General features: G+C 47.8%; 1 protein-coding gene across 4 annotated transcripts in view; it reads left to right on the top strand.

The window, feature by feature from the left end:
• The window catches only part of Sec14l3 (SEC14 like lipid binding 3), an 11,360-nt gene extending 4,338 nt beyond the window's left edge, over positions 1 to 7,022 (top strand). For 2 of the 4 annotated variants that reach the window (XM_031341500.1, XM_031341503.1), the window contains 7 exons: positions 269 to 364; positions 1,154 to 1,214; positions 2,524 to 2,611; positions 4,905 to 5,007; positions 5,329 to 5,468; positions 5,555 to 5,724; positions 6,452 to 7,022. In XM_031341500.1, the coding sequence (XP_031197360.1) occupies positions 269 to 364; positions 1,154 to 1,214; positions 2,524 to 2,611; positions 4,905 to 5,007; positions 5,329 to 5,468; positions 5,555 to 5,724; positions 6,452 to 6,573 (780 nt within the window). In that variant the 3' untranslated portion in view covers positions 6,574 to 7,022. Of the gene's footprint in view, positions 1 to 268; positions 365 to 1,153; positions 1,215 to 2,523; positions 2,612 to 3,922; positions 3,926 to 4,900; positions 5,008 to 5,328; positions 5,469 to 5,554; positions 5,725 to 6,451 lie in introns of all 4 variants that reach the window. The other 2 variants (XM_031341502.1, XM_031341501.1) reach the window with 2 other exon arrangements.
• The last annotated feature ends 9,870 nt before the right edge of the window (positions 7,023 to 16,892 follow it).

The raw sequence follows: 16,892 nt of genomic DNA, 5'->3' as shown, positions 1-16,892 counted from the left end.
TGGGTAGATGGATGATGGGTAGGTGGATGATGGATTATGGGTAGATGGATGATGGGTGGGTGGATGATGGGCGATGGGTAGATAGATGGATGATCGGTAGATGGATGATGGGTGGATTAATGAGTGGGGAGATGTATTCATTCTTGTCTACTTGCTACTCTGGGGACTGAGTGGAGGGTTGGAAGTGTCCTGAGGAGTCATGTACTTGAGTTGCCAATTTCCAAGCCTATGCGTGACCCTGAGCATTGCTCCTTGCTCATCCTCACAGCTGGGGAGGAAGATCGAAACCATTGTGATGATATTTGACTGTGAAGGTCTGGGACTGAAGCACTTCTGGAAACCTCTGGTGGAAGTGTACCAGGAGGTGAGGAGGCCCAGGGGTGGACACACTCACATGCATGCATGCGCTCACACACGTGTGCACACACACACACTTGGGAGACCAGCTTGGCCTGCTTTGCATTTACAGTTTGCTTAAAGCACAAATTAATGAAAGGTAGTTTCCTTCTTAGCCCCACCCTGAAAAGAAACCTTAGTAGGACTCCTAGGAAGTGCACAAGAGAGCACAGGGCCTCTTACCACAAACAGTTCCAGCCCTGTCACTCACTTGCTCTGAGCCCTAGGCAAGTTATCTCCTGTCTACCATCCCTACCCACCCCATACTCTCCATGCTACCATGCTTCAGCTTCCTCCCCTCCAGCTTGGGGACAATTACATGCAGGAGTGAGTCTGTAAAACATGTGCACACTGCTGGGCAGACTCTGAAGGCCTGGCACACTGCAGTCAACATGATTACCATCGCTGGGCAGTGGTGACACATGCCTTTAATCCCAGCACTTGGGAGGCAGAGGCAGGCAGATTTCTGAGTTTGAGGCCAGCCTGGTCTACAGAGTTAGTTCCCTGTCTCAAAAAACAAAACAAAACAACAACAACAACAACAACAACAACAAAACATGGTTACCATCTGTAGTTAGAGTGGATGTGTGGTTACGATGGGCATTTGGTTCTAACCGTCTGAGGTGGATGCTGCCCCTCAGAGGCCAATGGAGGTGATACCTAAAAGGGTATTTCCTCTAAAACCTCTAGACAGGATACAGCAAAGGAGTGGGAGGGGAGAAGGCATGGACTCTGAGGGGCTTTCTTGGTTCCACAGTTCTTCGGCCTCCTTGAAGAGAATTACCCAGAGACCTTGAAGTTCATGCTTATTGTGAAAGGTAAGTGAGATGTGACTCCCCCTACCAGGGCCTCCATACCCCTATCTTTCACCCTTAGGGTCTTGATGCCTCTTCTTGGGGCAAACCACTTGGTGTCTGGCACAGAGAAAGTGCTCAGGAAATGCTAACGTCTGGTTTTACTCAGAGAGGAGCAGCTTCAAACTCAGCCCCCTTACAAATGCCTCTTCACTTCCCTATGGCCATCTTTCCATCCTTGAGTTGCCTGTGGCCCTAAGCTGCACAGGCTGGCCTTGAACTCACTTGCAAATGGAGCCTCAGCCTTTAGAGTGTATGGGATTACAGACCTACACTTCTATTTATTCTTTTTCTTTCTTTTCTATTTTTGAGGGCATTGTTTTGTTTTTGTTTGTTGTTTGCTTATATTTTGAGTCAGGGTCTTACTATGTAGCTCTGGCTGTCTTAAAACTCACTATATAGACCAGGCTGGCCTCAAACTCACAGAGATCCATCTCCCTATCCCCCCCCAAGTTCTGGGTTTGAAGGCATGCACCACCATGCCCAGCTCATCGTGCTTTTCTGAGCAAGTTATCTTCCCCTTGAAGGTCTCTGAGCCTATGCCCATGGTGCACATCCCTGGCCTGGCACCATTCTGGGGGCTCACTGACTATTCAGGGTGCTGTTGCTCAGGTGTGTAGGTTGGTAGAAAGATGGCTTGTTTGACAGTTGGTTAACTCATTGCTTGGCTAGCTATCCAGCTGATTGGCTGGCTGGTTGTCTGAGTAGCTAAGTACCTGGGGATGGGTTGAAGAGTTGAGTGGGATGGCTGACTGGCTGACTGGCTTTTAGCTTCATTGGTTGTCTGGCTAGCATTTCGATGACTGGATGTTTGGGTGGTTGCCTGGCGTGTTGTCTGGCTGGCTGGTTTGTTCTGCAGCTGAATTTGCATGGTCAGCTGGTTATTTGGAGATTGGCTCTTTGTGTGAATGGTTGGTAGCTGGAGAGAGAAATTGATTAGCTGCTGGGTTGGTAGCTGATTCATCTGCGGTTTAGCCAACTTGTTAAGTTTGGTGAATTGGTAAATTATTTGTTAGCAGGCTACCTAGTTTGTTGGCACTGGCTGGCTGTTGGTAGACCAGTTAGCTTATTGGTTGGCTGAGGAGGAGGCTGATGACTGGTTCATTTGCGCAGTGGGTAGGTGGCTGATGGATGGCTGGTTTCTTGGGTGACTGCATCTGAGCTGACCCGGTCCATTATGACTCCTGTATTACTGTCTGTGTCCATTGTGGAAAGGTGGCCCAGTGGCTTGATCTCTCTCTCTCTCCCTGTTAATCTTCTTGTATCTTTCCAGCCACCAAACTGTTCCCTGTGGGCTACAACCTCATGAAGCCATTCCTGAGTGAGGACACACGAAGGAAGATCGTAGTGTTGGGAAGTAAGTCCTTCCAGTGCCCTGTCCCCAGACTTCACACCTAGGCTGTAGAATAATGCTGGTCCATCATCCCTTCCAGTGCTCAACACATCAGCTGCAGCCACAGGCTGTAGAATAACTCTGGTCCACCCCCAGGCTTCACACCTAGGCTATAGAGTAAGGCTGGTCCATCCCCAGGCTTCACACCTAAGCTGTAGAGTAACACTGGTCCATCACCAGGCTTCACACCTAGGCTGTAGAGTAACTGCTGGTCCATCCCCAGGCTTCACACCTAAGCTGTAGAGTAAAGCTGGTCCACCCCCAGGCTTCACACCTAGGCTGTAGAGTAAGGCTGGTCCATCCCCAAGCTTCACACTTAAGCTGTAGAGTAACTGCTGGTCCATCCCCAGGCTTCACACCTAGGCTGTAGAGTAACTGCACCTAGGTTGTAGAGTAACTGCTGGTCCATCCCCAGGCTTCACACCTAGGCTGTAGAATAATGCTGGTCCATCATCCCTTCCAGTGCTCAACACATCAGCTGCAGCCACAGGCTGCTTCTTCCCCTCAGTGAGATGGGGCTCATCACATAGAACAAGACACTTCTAAACCCTATTCCCTGCCTTAGCTTTGGGATTAGTGAGGAGTAAAGCCACCCTGCCCCCATTACATTTCAGCTCCATTGCTTATCAACCTCAGTTTTATGTGCCCTGGTTTTCTTTATGCACTCTCAAACCCAGTGCATTTAATGGCAGCTCTGATTCTGAAGAATACCACTTTGGGTTATCCTCTGACCTCCATGTACATGCACATGTGTGCATGTTTATGTGCATGCCCATGTGTACCTACACACAAGCCACATGGTCAATATAATTTGTTTTTATAATACCAAGTGTGCTGGGCCAGAATGATGGCTCGGCTGCCACCAAGGTTGATGACCTGAGTGTCCCTAGAGCCCACACAGTAGAAGGAGAAAACTGACACCCACAAATTATCCTCTGACCCCCACATATATGTTGTGATGTGTTACCCCTCACACAGACAATAAATATAATTTTAAACATAGTAAAATAAAACATATATATCATATAGATTTTTAGAAGGAAACACAAACAGAATAAATCATTTTTAAAGGTATTGTTTGCATTTTTCTATTTTCTCAATTTTACATATTACTATAAGTAAAAAAGTAGTAAGAAAAAAAGTACTTTTAATTCCTCTTTTTGTTTTGCATTTTAAGATGCAGTAGCCTCCATCCTCCTGCCTCAGTCTCTTGAGTACTGAGACTTCTACCATTGTATGCCATTTCCCTGACAAGAGTTGTTTTTAAGAGTGGCAAAAGTAGGTTGTGGGTATATCTCAGTCACCAAGCATTTGCCCAGAACATGTGAGGCCCTGAGTTCCATCTATGGCACTGTAATAGAGATAGATAGATAGATAGATAGATAGATAGATAGATAGATAGATAGATATGATATGATATGATATGATAAGATGAAGAAAACTAGTTCTCAAACCCACGTCAGTGAGCCAGTGCTTGGAGGAAAACCATCCCTCAAGCAGAGTATTCAGTCCTTCTAATTGTGAAGGAGGATCTAGAAACAGTGGCTGCATGGAGTCTTATGTCCCGTGCTTTCTCTTTCTTTGCAATGCCTCTACCTCCACCCATTTCCACGAGGAATGAGAGCTTGATGGGTGAGAAAGCAGCCTGGCTGTGGAGAGGCACCAAATCTTGGAGCAATATGGATCCAAGCCCTCTGTTCCTCTGAGGCCCACAAGGCTCAGTAATCTGGCCCTAGTGTTCCAGGCACTGTGCTGTTTCCCACTGCCCACTGAAGGGAAGGACTATTCCACTGCCATAAGGGTTAAGGTTAGCCACAGGGCTAGGACCACAGCAATCCCCAGCACCCAGCACCCCTTAGAGACTCACATATGAATAACAGCAATGGCATTATACCTCATGGTCGTGATGATGAAAGAGGTAAGTGGTTCTCTAGACAGAGCTGCTCCCACCACAGGATCTTACTGACTGACTGAGTAATCTCAGCAAAGGCCCTGAACTCACGGTGCCTTAAAGTCCCCTCGAGACATTCAAGCATCTCCCAGTTTTACTGCTCATGACCTGGAGAGCTTCAAGGATGTCCAAACCCATCACCAAGGGCAAACACGTTTCCATAACAACTGGATGATAGGAAACCATTTCCTTCAGCCTGAGGTCTAGGTGACTTGGGAGTTATCGTTCAGCATGTCTTGGTGGGTATGGGAGGCTGTCTGGTCCCTTCCAAGTGTGATAACCATCATTGAATCTTCCTCCCCCCAGACAGCTGGAAGGAAGGTTTACTGAAACTCATCAGTCCTGAGGAATTGCCTGCCCATTTTGGGGGGACTCTGACTGACCCAGATGGGAACCCCAAATGTTTAACCAAGGTACACAGGGCCTGGGGTCAGGAAGGGGTTGGAGGGGAGTATAGCTGGGTTCCTTTCCTACCCACCTATTCACTTCACAAACATTTCCAGATAGACTGCTGGGTATAGAGACCCAGGATTGAACTAGGTGTGTCCAGCTTATTGGGACTTGATAATGAGAACATGTGCAGAGAAAGATGAAATGGGGAGTTTTGATTCGGAATTAAGCTGAAAGAAGCTTCCAGAGGATGCACTAGCCCTCCTAGAGAGTCAAGAAAGGGTTTGGGGAAGGAGATTGGGAATCTTCCTAATAGTGATAAATGACTCCAGAATCTATTATAGATCAACTATGGTGGGGAGATCCCCAAGTCCATGTACGTGCGTGACCAGGTGAAGACTCAGTATGAGCACTCAGTGCAGATTAGCCGTGGATCTTCACATCAGGTGGAATATGAGATCCTGTTTCCGGGCTGTGTCCTCAGGTAGGAACACACGACCGCTCCTCCCACAGCTGGGCTCTGGCCCTTCAGGAGCCCATCACACTGAGCAGCAACCTGTCCTCTCCCAGGTGGCAGTTCTCATCTGATGGTGCAGACATTGGCTTTGGAGTTTTCCTCAAGACCAAGATGGGGGAGAGGCAGAAGGCAGGGGAGATGACAGAGGTGCTAACCAGCCAGCGCTACAATGCCCACATGGTACCTGAGGATGGGAGCCTCACCTGCACAGAGGCTGGTGTCTGTAAGTCTACCCGAGCTGTGCAATGGCTCTGGAGACAGGAACCACCTTCCCATGGTTTAAAGGATAAACATGAACAGTGGCCCCTTTCCCCAGACACATAGCCAGGACACATAGTCCATGTTAGATCCTTCACTCATTCTCAAGTCATATTCATGAACACTTACTGTGCGCCAGCAGTCAGAGACACATGGACCCTGAGGAACTGAGGGTGCTTGGATCGCAGGACACAGGCATGGGACAATAGGGCAGGTGGTGATTTCCCCATGAGGTCATGAGAAATAAGCCAACCTACATGCAGCTTCAAAGCTGAATGTCATGCTACCCCAGCTCCACATCCGCCTCAATGTTGTTGCACAAGTGCAAAACTGTGCCTGATCTGGAAAAGACCATTGTTTGGGTCACTCATGGTCTGAGGATTAAAACCATTACCTCAGGCTTTGTCCAGCACCCACGTTGTCCAAGAGGGCTATGAAGCTTCTGTTGCTCTCAGTGTATGTGAGCATCCAGGGGTGAATATACTTGAATTAATATAATTAACATCCATTTTTCTTGATATCTGTTGATGTAACTAAAGCCAGGCTGGGTGATTGTCAAGAGGAGATAATTTCTGTTTACAGGCTCCGCTCAGGGCAGCAGGTCCCATGGGGAGGTAAAAGGTATGATGGGGAATTACACCAGCTCAGCCAAGCACAGCCAATAGGAACTCATCTTTCCGTCTGTCTCCTAGATGTCCTCCGCTTTGACAACACCTACAGCTTCGTCCACGCCAAGAAGGTCAGCTTCACGGTTGAAGTGCTTCTCCCAGATGAGGGCATGCAGAAGTACGATGAGGAGCTCACCCCTATCTAGGTGGATCCCCCACTTCTCAGAGACCCCAATCCTTTGTTTTCTCTCTTCTCTCCTTTCATTCCTAAAATTGATCATTAGTCCGGCTTACTCTGTGACACCAGTGAGCAGAGAGAGATTGCCCAGAGAAGATTTATCTGCTGTAATCAAAATTTAAAATTATGAGAGGTTGGAGGTAGAAAGGTTGCAAAAGAGAAAGAAGCATGAGGGAAAGACAGGAGATGGGTGTCCTTGGGGCTCAAGAATAGGGAAGTGACTCTACTTGACCTCATCTCTCCTAAGACGTTTGCACTTGAGTCCCTGCCTGTGAGCTATGAGCAGCTTGATCTAGAGATTATCAGAATTCTTTTTATTTCCGTCCACTGTATAGTAGATGATTAGTGTGTTTCTGTAAGTTAAACAGAGGACCAGAAGGCAGGGAGCTCAAGGCTCACAGGAACGATAAGAGAAACCAGGCGGCAGATTTCAGCACCCTAGACAGAGCCACCCTGGCGAAGACCCAGGCTGTCCAACCTGAAGGAGGTTTCCTTTTGGGAGTCCAAGAGGCGATTGGCAGGAGGCGCCGGCTTCTGCCTTTGCCTGACCCAGGGGCACATTATTTTCATAATCACCTCCTTCCTTTTGAACTCACAGCTCATATTTTAAGCCATTAAAAGAATTTTCCCCGGGGCTGGAAAGATGGCTCAGAGATTAAGAGCACTGGCTGTTCTTTTAGAGATACTAAGTTCAATTCCATATGGTGGTTCACAACCATCTATGATGGAATCTGATGCCTTCTGGCATGCAGGTGTACATGCAGACAGAGCACATAAATAAATCTTTTTTAAAAAGTATTTTTTTTTAAAGAGTTTTCCCCCAAAGCAAAGAAAGTCAATACTTACTCTCAATGCTGTGGGCAAACAACAAGAAGAACAATAACGGCAGTGAGGGTTGTCACTGTTCCAAGAGCTTTACAAGGTAGGCTCACACCACCAACAATACACCTTATCAGAGCCACTTTATCAATGAAGAAACCGAGTTCAGAGGGGCTAAAGTAGCCACTCAGTGTCATAGAGTCTTACGCAGCAGATCTGGGACCTTAGGGTTCTGTTTTTTATTTAGTCAGAAGGTATTGCTCTAAATTGCTCCCTGATGGCCCTTCATAGATCCTGCTCTGACAAGAAGATACGGAATGCTTTGATTGCCCTGCATCTTTAAGTAGAGTTATTGGATACCCCCATCCCTCTAAGCCTGTTTTATAGATGGAAGAGATAATCCCTCCAAATTAGGCAGCCCAGCTAATGGAGACCCACAATGTGTGAGGAGGTTGTTCAAGACACCTCACAGAGGGATGGAAGGGCTTGTCCTCTTTGTCTGGTGATCTGTTCTCTTCTCACACAGATATAAGGATGATCACCTGATGCTCACCATGCCCCTGGGGAACTGGGACAAGGCAGACAAGGCCAGGGTTCCAGTTTCTTTTTCAACTTCTCGACCCATGCAGGGTAAACAGACACTGACTTGAGCCCTGGCCCCTGACATAACTTTTGCCAAGAGATGATTAATTAGTCCAGAGTATGAAAGGAGGCCAGAACCCAAGGGCTCTACTGTTTCCATGAGATGCACTGTGGGAACAAACTAAGAGCTGAGTGCAAAGCCTGACACTCACCAAGCTGATGGCATTCTGTGGCCGGGAGTAGAGTCATGCACAGACCTGTGCCTACACTTCAGGGTACAGCCTCTTATGTGCATCTTACCTATAGGGACTGTCTTCGGGTTTCCGTTGCTGTACTAAAACACCATGACCAAAAGCAACTTGGAAGGAAAGGGATTATTTCTCTCCGTTTTACATAACAGTTCATCCTCAAGAGCTATAGAGGTGGAATTCACACAGGGCAGGATTCTGGAGGCAGGAGCTGATGCAGAAGCCATGGAGGGATGCTGCTCACTGGCATGCTCTTCATGGCTTGCTCAGACCAGGGGTCCACCACCCACAATGAACTGGGGCTTCCCGAGTGATCACTAATTAAGAAAATGCCTTACAGCCAGATCTTATGGAGGCATTTTCTGAACTGAGGCTCCTTCCTCTCTGATGACTCCAGCTTGTGTCTAAGCTGTGACAGAAATTGAGCTTCCAACAGCACTGGACTCATTTTCTTCAGCCAGGGAGTGGTAGAACTGGACCAGAGCCAAGGTACCCTCTTCACTTCATGACCTCCAGGTTCCTGTGTGATGTTCCAAACAGGGTGAGACTGCCTCCTTCTTTCTGAGCAGGCAAGGGAGGGGAAAGAAACTGGAATCGCAAAAGAGAAGAAGGAAGATGGGAAAGAGAAAGCTGTCAGACTTTGAAAGATATTTGAGTGATAATGGATGGTCCTTAAAATGTATTCATTACCTGACATTAAAGTTTAACTGAACATCCCATATTTTTCAAAACTATTTACCTGTTCCTTAGTAATTCCACACGTGAATACAATGTGTTTAGGTCATAGTCACTCCTCCTCCTCCTCCCATTCCAATGCCTCCCAGAATCCCCCACATACACATCTCCTCAACTCCATGTCTTCTTTTGTTTTTCTAACCCACTGAGTCCAATCAGAGCTGCCCTGATGATCAATGCTCATGGATATAGCACTCCAGCCACTACTGTAGTATGGGCAGCCTGCCATGGGGCCACACTGTTGAAGAAGATAAACTCTACTTTCCAGAGGCCACTGTCTGTCAATAGCTCTCCAGTTCAGTGGCAGGCCTCATGAATCCTTTTCCTTTACGTACTGGAGTATTATGTGATTGATATTGCCTGATTGGTGGTGTGTTGGCAACCTCAACTACTGAGAGACTGAGTGCTCTAGTCCCACCATACCCACAAAACTCCCTAGCCTCTGACTCTTAACAAACTTTCTGTCCCCTTCTGTGCCTTGTGCAGGGAGTGACAGGGATGTGCCATTTAGGGCCAAGTACTCCACAGTTACTTATTCTCTGCATTCTGGTCAGCACTGTATTCACCACTGTGTGCTGAGCAAAGATGATCCTCTGCTGCGGGTGACAGCTGCATAAGGTTAAGACTTAGAAGGCACTGTTAATCCTTTAGCAAAGCGATAGCAGTTGGTTCTATGAGCTCTCTAGTCATGGGTTCTTGGACAGGTTTACAGTGTGAGCTGCCTCCTGCAGAGTAGACCTTTATTCCAATTAGAACGTGTTGGTTACTCCAATATCATCCATGACATTACTGAGCCGTGGGTGTATCTCCCCAGGCTGGTCATTACTGTAGCTCATAGGGTTCACATCTGGGTAAGATTCTTGATGGCTTTTTTGTGCCTCTGGCCTGCATAGCACTCCTGGCACTGTGGAATCTAGACATCCGGGAGGATGTTTTCGGATCACTACCAGGTTGAGTTCTCTACAACAGTGGGTTTCGCCTATTCCAGTAAGTCTGGGTAACCAAGAGTGATGGCAATCATCTTACTGTTGGGGGGGGGTGTCTGTGGACCCCACACGAACACCATGACAAAAGGTATCCCAGGCCTGGCACTGGGACTTTTGTTTAACTATCTATGGCTTCTGGAAGGAACATTCCATGTAAAGTAATGCTAATGAAACCTTTTAAATGCATATTTTTTAGGAAGTTTATAAAACAGTAGTTTTCATAGAGCTTTTCCTTTCTGTATTACTTTTCCAAACATCCCTCTCCCCACATCACCCAGCGCTTTATCTGGCAAGTCTATAATAAAGAAGGAGGGAGGGAGAAACAAGTGGGAGGGGGACTGAAGTTCAGAGGTCAAGAGTACTTCTTGAGCAGGGCGGTGGTGGCACACGCCTTTAATCCCAGCACTTGGGAGGCAGAAGCAGGCAGACTTCCGAGTTCGAGGCCAGCCTGGTCTACAGAGTGAGTTCCAGGACAGCCAGGGATACACATAGAAACCCTGTCTCAAAACAAACAAACAAACAAACAAAAGCACTTCCTGATATACAGAGAAGCTGAGTTTGTTTCCCAGCTCGCAGACTCAGTACTTCAGCTCCACAGGAGCCAGCTCCCTCCTGTGGCCTCTACCAGCACTGCACCCCTGTACTCAGAAAATAAAAATGAAGTATTTTTAAAATAAATGGGAAGGTTAAAAATACTGAGGGAGAACGGGTGGAAGAAAGAAGGAATAAATAGGCCCTCAGAATGGAACGTAGCAAGCATCCATTTGTGCAAAGCATGTTATGAGAACCTTGGAAGAAAATGGCTGAACACCAGTGATACATAGCTGGAGAGAGGCGCCCCCCCCACCCCGCCCCAGGCCCACTGAGGCAGTAGAGTCAGAAGACAGAGTATGGGATCTTTGCACACAGTGGGGGTAGGGGGGTGGAGGAAGCTGTGAGCGGTGGTGTTGGTATATCTTTGTTAGGGCTCTGCTCCCTGCAGCTGAGCAGAGGGACTCACTACCAGAAGGCTGGAAGTGCGCCATGCAGGTGCGAAAGAAATCCAAGTTCCTACTTTCTTCCCTAAGAACCCATTGCCAGGGAGACAACACCAAGGGGCCACGTCTGTCTGTCTCCAGCCGGTAGTGCAAGAGAACACAAGAGCCACATGAAGGGACCTCTAGAGACGTCAGAATCTTCAGTGTAAATCTATCGAAGAATTGCTTGGAGCTGGTTGTGGTGACATATACCTGTAACCCTGTCACTTGGGAGGTGGGGACAGGAAAAATCAAGAGTTCAAGGTCATCTTTGGCTACATAGGTAGTTTCAGGCCAGCCTAGGCTACACAACTATATTCCATGCAACATTCGGAGTGCATTTCTAAAAGATCCACCAGGAACAGGCGGGGCTTAGCCTCCTTATTTTGTTTGGTAAACCAGTGTATCCAACACCTGTTTCCTGAGGTGACCTCAAAAGAGTCCCAGGGAGAAAAGTAATGACAAGAAAACACTTCCCAACAGGGCCTGGGACACCCCCGTAGCTCCTTACCTCATCCTCACCCACACCACTGAGCAACAAGTCATCCACACAACACTGTCTTGGCCATCCTGTGCTCACGGATGGGACTAGACTTGGGACCTAAGACTCAGGGAGGTTAGGTGACTTGTCCGAAGTCACAAAGCTTATGGAGTCTGACCTCCTGACTGCTCCAGGCTTCAGCTTTTCCTTCCCCAGCTTGAGATTCCTGAGGAAATTTTGACTTCTTCAGAACCATTGTTTTAACATCCTGACAGCCAGAGGGAGGGCACACATCTCTGTGGAACAGTGGTTCTCACCTTCCTAACGCTGCAACCCTTTACACCTCCCTTCCTCATGTGGAGGTGGCCCCCAGCCATAAAATCATTTTCATTGATACTTCATAACTGTAATTTTGCTCCAGTTTTGAATTGTAGCTGTACAGATGGCTGTGAGCCGTCATGTGTGTGTGGCTGCTGTTGATCTCAGGACCTCTGCCGGCCCTGCTCGCTCTGGCCCGCTCGCTCTTGTGTAATTTACTGCAGCTGTCTTCAGACGCACCAGAAGAGGGCGTTCGAACTCATTATGGGTGGTTGTGAGCCACCATGTGGTTGCTAGGATTCAGACTCAGGACCTTCAGAAGAGCAGTCTGTGCTCTTACCCGCTGAGCCATCTCACCAGCCCCCAGTTTTGAATTGTAATATGTGTGTTTTCCCATGGTCTTAGGTGATCCCTGTTAAAGAGTCATTTGACCCCCATAGGGGTCATGACCCACATGTTGAGAACCGCTTCTCTAGAATGTCTTCATCCTGTCAAATAGATTACAGTGGCAAAGCTTTGGGCTTGTCACCATCATGACATTTCCTGGAAACATTTGATTTGGTTGGTTGGTTTTGTTTATTTATGGTTAGGGGCAGGGTCTCTCTATATCATGAAACTCACTATACGGACTAGGTTGGCCTCAAACTCCTGAAGACATTTACAGTCAGTGTGACACTGTTACATTACCGCACACTTGACTTCCTGTTCTTGGGGCACTCAGCACAGGAACCTGTAATGAGGACTCATCCTCACCCTAAGTGTGTAGCATAGGCTAACCTGGAACGTGCCATCCTCCTGCCTCAGTTTCCTGAGTACAGAGATCACAGACCTACCCTGGTTCACGGACAGGGATTCACAACTCGTCGTTTAGTACAGTCCTCTATGGCCGTCACTTAAGAACTCTCATACATGAGGTAAGAGGAACAAGTCAGGAGAGGTCTGTGGCAAGACGATTAGAGAAGGTGGTCTTGGGGCTGAGCATTGAAAGACCAAGAAAGAAACAAGTGGGGGTGGGGCATTCCTGGCAGGTGGCACAGCCCGAGCAAAGACATAGAGGCTGGGTGTGGAGGGCACAGCCAGAGAATGCTGGAAGTTGGGAGAAGCAATTATGTAGACACAGTGTGTCATGGGAGAGATAAGACTCTGAGAATGGGGGCTCTGAGGGGCCATCCGAAGTCATGGAAGGTGTCTACCTAAGGAGGACTAGGGAAGATTCAGCCCCACATGATCCGGTCAGAGGGCTCTTCCTTTAGGCACAGAGCAGAAAAAGGGTCTCCCTACACAGCTGTGAGTGTATGGTCACACTCACACACACTTCTGAGGTCACACAAACATTTCTTCCAAATAAACTATTTCATTAAGGGGCAGAGGAGGACAAGGTCTTGCTATACAGCCCAGGCTGGACCTCAAATTCACATTCTTCCTCCCTCAGCCTCTCAAGTAGTGGGACTACAGGCCTGAGATAGCATGCATGGCTCAGAAAATCCTTACGGGTGGAATCCCTCAATGTTTTGCTAAGATTGGCAAATCTTACGCCTGGATTAGCCATGAGGCAGGACGACTCAATCATTTTAAAGTGGATATCTTTTGTTACGCTAGTGAGAGCCAGCAGCGGTGGAGTCACCACCCGGATGAATGTTTTTCCTGCCATTCTTCTGTAATCTTTTTAGTTGTTTCAGATAATTAAGAATTGCACAATGAGCCAGTCGGTGGTGGCACACGCCTTTAATCCCAGCACTTGGGAGGCAGAGACAGACAGATTTCTGAGTTCGAGGCCAGCCTGGTCTACAGAGTGAGTACCAGGACAGCCAGGGATATACAGAGAAACCCTGTCTCGAAAAATCAAAAGAAAAAAAAATTGCACACTGAGGGAAAAAAGGCTCAGAGCATTAAACAACTTGTCCAAAGTCACACAGTCCGTGGGATCAGTTCTGCCCTGACCGAGGAGTGGCCTTGTGAGCTTGTGCCTGCAATAGCAACTCAGGAGCAGTTCACTAAGCATTCACCAAGAGACTGGTCACCATGACCAGTTTAACCAGTTGACAAGCACATGTTAGGATATGCTGTCCCCTAGTGGCTATTTTGAGTGTTCCCTAAAACTAGGTAGGGTTTGCCTGGGGACCCAACTACCAGGCTGTTTGTTTTAGGACAAAAAGCCACAAGGCCTGGGGGTGGGGTTGCTGACTTGTCGGTCCCTACTCACTGTAGCCTCCTGCCATCACTGTTTCCTGAAGATGCCTGGGATCCATCGTAGGCCTCCTGGCCTCTGTTGGTGTGGATCTTACCCTTTTCTGCTGTACCAATTCCTTTGGAACCTTCTAGGGATACTCCATGTGAGCTTTAAGGAGCCCAGAGGGGCTCCCCTGAATCTAATGAGAGTCCTGCCATGAGGAGAAGTTAAGATTTCTGAGGAGAAAGTGGTCACCACACTCCACTGGCTCCTGGGATAAGGGAAAGGCTTGTTTACCACATAGCATCTCTGGACTATTGGGTGACTCCCCAGCCCATCTTTGACAGCAAACACCTCAAAAGTGCTGAGAGGTGGGAGCAAGGATCTGAGGCAGGCCTTAGCTCCTCTCCTCTGCTCTGCCTAACGCCAAGAGTCAGATGGGACTGACTCTGGTCTGGGCTCTCACAATCTAGGTTCTACCAGAGAGGCAAACTCATTATGTCATTATGAGGAAGCAACCTCTACTAATGTCTAGATTAGCAGAGCCTTTGAGGGGATCCCATGACTGTTGGTAAGGCTGCAGAGGGCTCTGGAAGCCAAGACAAGCTATAAGGTTTTGTTTGTTTGTTGTTGTTGGTTTGTTTTTTGCTTTTTTTTTTGGTTTGGTTTTTTTTGTTTTTTGTTTTGTTTTGTTTTTTTAAATATTTATTTATTATTATATGTAAGTACACTGTAGCTGTTCTCAGACACACTAGGAGAGGGCATCAGATCTCATTAAGGATGGATGTGAGCCACCATGTGGTTGCTGGGATTTGAACTCATAACCTTTGGAAGAGCAATTGGTGCTCTTAACCACTGAGCCATCTCAACAGCCCCGTTGGTTTGTTTTTTGAGACAGGGTCTCTGTGTAGCCCTGGCTGTCCTGGTCCTGGAACAGACTAGGCTGGCCTCGAACTCAGAAATCCGCCTGCCTCTGCCTCCCAACTGCTGGTATTAAAGGCATGCACCACCACCGCCTGGCCTAAGTTTTTAATTTATTTTCTTCTTCTCCTTTTTAGCCTGTAGACCAGGCTGCTGTTGAACTCAGAGATCTGCCTGCTTCTGCCTTCGAAGTACAGGGTCTAAAAAGGCTTTAGCCACTGTGCCTGGCTCAAGTTTTTAAACCCAAGAGTTTGGGAGACATGTAACTCTTTGACCTCCCTACACTCAAGGAGAATAACAAGTGCTGCCCCTGTGCTGTTAAACGCTGGTCTTTGCTGACTGCCTGGGGCATCTATTGTTTGGTTTAACTCTCCTAATAATCCTTCCCTAAAGTCCTCTGCAGCCACCACAAGCAGGCCCACTTCTCAGATGATAAAGAGACTTTAGGTCACACAGTTTGAAGCAGTTCGAAAGGCAGTAGTACCACCCTTGGTATCCACAGAGGATTGGCTTCAGGACAACACCATTACTATGATATTGAAATTGGATGACACTCAAGTCCCTTGTAGAAAGTGTCATTGTGATTGTTTGAATCTGAAGTGTCCCCTGGAGGCCCATGTCTGATGCTGGTTCCACGATCCTATATTGGTACCGCTTTGCCTGAGCTCTGCTTCCCACCCATATTCTCTGTCTTTTGATCCATGGGGATATAAAGAGACTCTCACACTCCCCCAGCCTCTCCTCTCATGATCATCTAACCACCCTGGAACCATGAGACAAGTAAACCTCTTCCTCTGAAAGCTGTCTCTGTCAGGCGTTGTGGCCAATGGAGAAGCAACTAACCCAGGTGTGAAAAAATCTTCCAGCCACACAGCTCTTGGTCACACTGAATACAAAGCAAATGTCCTTTGGTGGGGCAGGGGGTGAGACAGGGTTTCTCTGTGTAGTCCTGGCTATTCTGGAACTCACTCTGTAGACCAGGCTGGCCTTGAACTAGGAAGTCACTTGTCTCTGCCTCTGCCCCTGTCTCTGCTTCCTGAGTACTGGAATTAAAGGTATGCATAAATGTTCTTAAACTGTGCTATGTATAGAATTGTGGCAAGATATCTGTATGCATGCCATTTGTTTTCCAAATATTCTTCATTTGTCGTAGGTTAAATCTGCGGATGTGAAACTTGTGGATACGTGTGACCACCTCCCACCTGAGTTATATCAGCCAGACTCCTCCCTGTCCAGGCAGGTATACTTTCTGTCTCTCCAAGCTCTAACTGGCCTGGTCTCTTACACTAGAAAGCCACCCTAGCTCACTGACACTGATGACAGACTCTGCTCATAGTGACAGTTACATCATCAGCTACTGTGGGTGAGACAGTGGGGTCTGAGGAGCCCTTACCACCCACCAGAGATTTGCAATAGTGATGCCTGATCACTCAGTCCTTCTAAGTCTTGACTGTAGAAATGAGGCTCTCAACACAGGGGCCCCCTAAAAGCCCTGTGTATAGAAGGCCCGTGTCTACTGTGTGGACTCAGACCAGGCTGTGGGGTTGTCTCCTACACCTGTGGCTGCCTAGGAACAGTTGTGTCCCCTGTCCCTAGAGGAGGGTTCACTGAACCGCTAGAGCAGAAGTTGTCTTTGAAAAAGAATGGGCAGTCCATGTGAGATCAATTTGGCCAGCCTCTTGCCTGTGGAGCAGAGCTGGCTGGTAGGAACTGGAGCCAGAGCCAGCTGCTGGCTTTTCAGGAATTAATGAGCTGTCAAACAGCCATGTCAACCTTCTATTGTGGTGACAAAAAATGCCTGTCATAACCTGAGGGAGGAAGGTTGGTTTGCATGGCTTCTGAAATTTGAGGTTGTGGTTGATGGGCACCCGTCGCTGTGAGCCTAGAGGAAGACAGAGGGTCATGGTGGAAAGGATATAATTGGACACAGATGCTAACCTCTTGGTGCTGAGAGGCAGAGACTGAAAAAGGGCAGGGTAAGAAGTAGCCTTGGTGGGGCGGTGGTGGCGCA

Source organism: Mastomys coucha, unplaced genomic scaffold (genome assembly GCF_008632895.1).
Source record: "Mastomys coucha isolate ucsf_1 unplaced genomic scaffold, UCSF_Mcou_1 pScaffold22, whole genome shotgun sequence".
Taxonomy (NCBI): Eukaryota; Metazoa; Chordata; class Mammalia; order Rodentia; family Muridae; genus Mastomys; species Mastomys coucha.
Note: the sequence above shows the minus strand (reverse complement) of the source record. Positions and strands in the feature narration are given on the sequence as shown.